General features: G+C 55.5%; 1 protein-coding gene across 2 annotated transcripts in view; it reads right to left on the bottom strand.

Annotated features, from left to right (window-relative positions):
* ATP2B2 (ATPase plasma membrane Ca2+ transporting 2) overlaps positions 1-5,719 on the bottom strand; it is a 194,675-nt gene that overhangs the window by 49,829 nt on the left and 139,127 nt on the right. The window contains exons 9-11 of one of the 2 annotated variants that reach the window (XM_029242568.1): positions 5,237-5,278; positions 4,253-4,411; positions 1,013-1,227 (exon numbers count right to left, since the gene is read on the bottom strand). In XM_029242568.1, coding sequence (XP_029098401.1) covers positions 1,013-1,227; positions 4,253-4,411; positions 5,237-5,278 — 416 coding nt within the window. The remainder of the gene's footprint in view (positions 1-1,012; positions 1,228-4,252; positions 4,412-5,236; positions 5,279-5,719) is intronic. The other variant, XM_029242567.1, reaches the window with a different exon arrangement.

Below are 5,719 nucleotides of genomic sequence, written 5' to 3' on the forward strand. Positions count from 1 at the left end.
CTTTTTTTTTTTTTTTTTTTGCGGTACGCGGAGCACAGGCTCTGGACGCGCAGGCTCAGCGGCCATGGCTCACGGGCCCAGCCGCTCCGCAGCATGTGGGGTCTTCCCGGACCGGGGCACGAACCTGTGTCCCCTGCATCGGTAGGTGGACTCTCAACCACTGCGCCACCAGGGAAGCCCGGGGGCTACTCTTCATTGCAGCGCACGGGCTTCTCATTGCGGTGGCTTCTCTTGTTGCGGAACACGGGCTCTAGGTGCGTGGGCTTCAGTAGTCGTGGCGTGTGGGATCAGAAGTTGTGGCTCGCGGGCTCTAGAGCACAGGCTCAGTAGTTGTGGCGCACGGGCTTAGCTGCTCCGTGGCATGTGGGATCTTCCCGGACCAGGGCTCGAGCCCGTGTCCCCTGCATTGGCAGGCGGATTCTCAACCACTGCGCCACCGGGGAAGTCCGAGGAGGGGCTTTCATAAAACCAGACATCCTTTTTATTTTAGGCTTATCCCTCTCAAACTTCAGGGAGCAAACTCCGAGATTAGTCATACAAGTACTATGGCTACGGCGGGGCCTAAGGCTGCGATGGCCAGGCTTCTGCCTACGTTTGGTGGGACAGGGGTGGGTGTGGGCCTGTAGGGTGATAGCTGCATCTAATTTATTTTTTTTAAGTTGAGTTGATTGTCAATGTTTAAAAATCAGGAGAGTTTATTTTAGGTCCAGATTTCTGGCTTCTCTTGGAAAAAATCTGAATATCTGGCAACACTGGACCCCATCCCTACAAGGTGACACTTGGCTGTGCTGAATAACAGCTGTCCCCTTAGCCAGGGTGTGGCTCTCCTGGACGCATGTGAGTTTCAGCCACCTGCATGTGTCCTCTCTCCGAGCTTCCTCCGTCCCCACTCCCGCTACTTAGCTCTTCTCTCAGCCCTGGCACTGGCCCCACCGGCCACCCCACGGACCCCCAGCTGGGGGCAGCCGATCTCAGTGGCATCAGCTGGACCGCCCTGCTCTCCCCTCCTCACCTTCACCGAGTAAGCCAGTGAGATGGTGACAGCCAGAGGGAGCCCCTCGGGCACGGCGACCACCAGCACCGTCACACCAATGATGAAGAACTTGACGAAGTACTGCACATAGATGGGCGTGCACTCGGGCAGCCATGGCTTCTGGTTGACCACGAAGGTGTCCACGGTGAAGTAGAGCACCAGGATGATCACCGTGATGGCTGACATCACCAGACCTGTGACAGGGGTGGGAGGAGACCTGTCAGGGGATTTCCTGGGGGTGCGGGGCCCCGGGAAGGGAGATGTGGACCAAAGCCTTGGCTCAAAGGGCTCTGGGGTGAGGCAGGCCCTAGTTCACACCCCAGCTCAGCTTGGTGGTGTGGGGCAAGTCCTTAATCCTCAAAGAGCCTCAGTTTCTTCCTCTGTACAATGGGGATGCATATTTATTTCACATGGTTTTGTAAGGATCAAATGCGATGAATACATGTAAATTGCCTAGCACAGTGCCCGACGCATAGTAGGTGCTGAGTGATCATGTGAATCAGTAACTACTTGCACGGTGCCCTCACACAATAGGATGTGCAGAGGGTACCACTTATTTCCTCCTGCCTTCACGTACATACTCTTTCCTATTCCAGGAACTAGGGACACAGCAGTAAAGAGGACAGAGTCCCTTTCAGCCCTTGGGAAGCTGAGATTCTAGAGGGGGAGGCAGACAAGAAACAAACACACGAACAAGATAATTCAGATACAGATAATGCTGTCAAGAAAAACTCCAGGATGACGTGGTAGGAAGTGACATGGGCTGAAGATACGAAAACAACCCAAATGTCCATTGACAGATGAATGGATAAAGAAAATGTGGGCTACACGTACAATGGAATATTATTCAGCTTTAAAAAGAAGGAAATCCTGCCATTTGCAACAACGTGGCTGGACCTGAAGGGCTTTATGCTCCGTAAAATAAGCCAGACACAGGAGGACTTATCTGAATAATCTAAAATAGTCAAACCCATAGAAGCAGAGAATAGAAGGGAGGTTGCCAGGGGCTGCACGGAGGGGAAAAGGAGCGTTGTTTTTAGTGGGGAAAAAGTTTCAGTTATGCAAGATGAGAAAGTTCTAGAGCTCTGCCGTATAGCACAGCGCCGATACTTTAACAATGCGGTGTTGTGCACTTCATAATTGCTTAAGAGGATCTTACGTGTTCTTACCCCAAAACCGAAAAAACCCATGAAAGAACACAAGGGAATTTTTGGAGGTGGTGGATAGGTTTAGTACCTTGGTTGTGGTGACTGGTATCATGGGCATATGCATATGTGGAAACTCATCATGTGTGCATTAAACGTGTGCAATTTTTTAATATATAAATTATACCTTAATGAAACTAAAAAGAAAAAGAAAAAAATGCGACATGGCCTGGTAGATCCAGTGGCTACTTTAGCTAGGGTGGCCAGGGAAGACTTCCTGGAGGAGGTGATATTTGAGCAGACAGAGGAACGATGAGCAGCCAGGTAGTGACCTGGGGGAAGAGTGTTCCAGGCTGAGGAAACAGCAGGGGCTCGGGGAGGGGAAGTGACTTGCCCGAGGCCACAGGCCAGGGAGGCACTGTAGAATTAGCACCTGCAGGTGGCTACTGGCTGCTGGCAGGATCTCTCTTGCCAGCCCCGTGCGCCCAACTACCCCCATCTGCTCCGTGTGTTGTACAGCTGCCGCTGAGGCTGCCCACACCTGAAGCCTCTGCAGACGAGCAGGATGTTCGGGCAACTGGCGTCTCCTTGTCACAAAGTGCCTGGGAGTCCACCCACCCCAATTTGATGGCCAATATCCAATGGCTGAGGTGGAGTTCCAGAAGCCCAGACACCTTGCTGCAGGGCAGGTCAGACCCTGCAGAGGTACCATGCTCCAGAGCTCCCTGTAAGATCAGGTGGAGACTGAGATTTCTCCAGAAACCCCGGCTGCCTGTGCTTCTTCCTGGGCTCTGTTGCATCCCTGACCCTTTACTGGTCTCACCTGAGAGCACCCCGCCAGATCCTGTGCCCACCCATCTCAGGTTCTGCTTTCAAGGAATTCAGCCCAGGAGAGAAGCAGAGGTAGAAGTGCTCGACTCTGAACTCCATGCCCGGCAGGGCTGAGTAGGGGAGGGAGATGAGTGAGGACTGTGAAGGCCACGGGGTGGTTCTCGTCGCTTTGTTCCCTGCCCTCCAGAGCCACGTTTCCGTGGAGTTCTCTCCGTGGTGGGGATGGAGGAAATCCCTGGACCCATCACTGCCCCGCCCGCACCGCCAGCTGCGGAGACACAGAGCCGGCTCGATCCCTGTCTGACAGTTGCAGAGGCGGGAAGCCAAGCTCCCAGAGCCGGGAGCTGTCATCAGGCCCCCAAGTTTAAATATAGACAGTCAAGCCTGTAATTTGCCTCTTTTCTCCACGCTGTGGTGCCTATAATTAGAGCCGGGAGACAGCTATGGAGGAGCAGGCAGCCAGGTGGGGAGGCCTTGGCATCTGCCACATCCTTACCCGGGAGGGGAGGCCAAGGCCATGTCAGGGCAGCAGGGCTCACCTCGCTTCCGGGCTTGGCTTCCGGGGCAAGAGGGGCCGTCATCAGCCATCACCTGCAGCTACTAACTCGGGAAACCCGGCTTCTGCTGGGCCTCAAACAAGGGGCTTCTCACCGGGCTCCTGGCACTGCCCTCTACTTCTTCAGTCTTTCCTCTGCACGGCAGCTGGGCGGTCATCATACAGCTTAACTCCATCCCTGCCCTCCCCCGCTCATGCCTCTTCCAGGGCTCCCACTGTCCTCAGAATAAAGCCTGCATTGCAAACTCCAGGCCCTACAGGGTCTGCCCCCTGTGCAGCCACCACACCTGCCAAATGCTGAGCGCCTGTACGGGTAGATAATCTCCTTTACTCCTCATAGCAACCTGTGAAGTAGGGACTACGGGATCCCAAGTCCACAGACCAGGAGGCGGAGGCTCAGAGCTCGGTGAAGGTACCTGCCCAAGTTCTCAGAGCTGTAGCTGGACAAGAACACAGGCAGGCTGCCCCCAGAGCCCACGCTTTTACCTTCAGTCTTCTGCCTAAGTGCGAATTGAGTGCCTACTGTATAAGGACTCAGACTGGTTTTGTGGCAGAGAAGGTGGGTCTCATGCAAGCCCTCGCTTTGCAGGGGAGGTAACTGAGGCCCAGGTAGGGGCAGGGCCCTGCCTGGGGTCCCCCTGCATGCCCCGTGTCCCCCCGTGCCATCTCCCGGGGCCGCGTGCTCACCCGCCTTGCCGATCTGCACAGCCAGCTTGGTGAGCTTGCCCTGCAGCACCGACTTCTCCTTCTTGTGCATGCTGGCCTTCTTCTTGTCGTCAGTGTCACCGCCCTCGGCACTCTTGAGGGGCTGCATCTCCATGGCGGCCGCCCCGTCCTGCTGTTTGGCTGCAGGGGGCAGAGCACACGTGCACACACACAGACACACAGACACACACAGACACACACACACACACACACAGGTTAGCCTGCAGGGTGGGGATGTTGGCACCCACCCAACTGCCCAGCGGAGCACGGTGAGGCCCTCACTCCCCAGCCTGGGCCCCTGCATGGCCGGCACACAATCCCCGTGATGGGGGATTGGTCTCTTCCTGCTGGAGACCTTGGTCCCAGGGCCACTGGCTGCCTTGGACCTGGAATTCAGGACACAGCAGGGAGTGACACGGCTCCACCCTGGATTTCCAGCAGGAGTGGGCTAGGGTCCCCTCTGGGCCTGAACAAGCCCACAGACCCTTCCCCCAATGGCTCTTCAACTTCTCCACATTCAGACAAGACACAGGCTTGGGCTTTGCCCAGTTGGTCCTTGGGCCATGTTGCTGGATATTAAGGAGTCACTAGACAGAAGGGACACAAAGGGGGCTTAAAGAGTAGAAGAGAGTGTCCTCATCCACAGGTGTCAAGCTCCTCCCCCTTCAGCACAGGCCTGACTGGTGGGCCTGCGGCCTGACCCCTTAGCCCCTAAAGATCTCAAAGACCCAACTTCAAGTCTTCAGCTGAATGGGCAGCATAGCTCAAAGGCTGGGGAGAAGCTGGCTTGTGGTGGCCTGTCCTCAACGGGCAATGCCTCCATTTGACCTGGCACCATGTGATCACAGCTACCCCCTCCCCCCAAAGGTGTCAGGCGCCCATAGGCACGGACGTCTGACTCTGCTGTGGCCCTCAGAACCGGCGGGGAGGGGCCGCAGGGACCACAGGTTAATACAAAAGGGTTACCTTTGCTCTGGCTGGCGTCCACATTGCCATCCTGCATTTTACCTATACGACAAAGAATTTTAACAGACAACAGAGAATCAGACAACACACGTTGGTCACCATGAAGACGCAACAGGGCCACAGACATTCATGTCAGATGGAGGGAGGGCCAAGCCGGCTCCGCCCTTCTGTGCAGGGACGCCGGGGAGGCCCCTGAGACAAGAGCAAACCCGTGGTGGCTGCAGGCTTTCTCTTGATTCTCTGGGGGCACAGAGAGAGCGCTTCTGGGATTATTTTGGCCCTAAGCATTTTACAGATTAACCGGCAGCCTTTGAGGGTAAAGGAAACATAGTTGGTTGGCAGGAAGCAGAAGGAGTGGGAGATCTAAGGTCCTCAGTGATTAATGTGGAATTTGGTTGGTGCCTTTTGTGGGCTGAGAGGAGGCAAAGGGAAAGATGAGAGAGAGAGAGAGAGAGAGAGAGAGAGAGAGAGAGAGAGAGAGAG

The sequence above is a fragment of the Monodon monoceros genome, unplaced genomic scaffold (genome assembly GCF_005190385.1).
Source record: "Monodon monoceros isolate NGI ecotype Baffin Bay Population unplaced genomic scaffold, NGI_Narwhal_1 Super_Scaffold_3, whole genome shotgun sequence".
NCBI lineage: Eukaryota > Metazoa > Chordata > Mammalia > Artiodactyla > Monodontidae > Monodon > Monodon monoceros.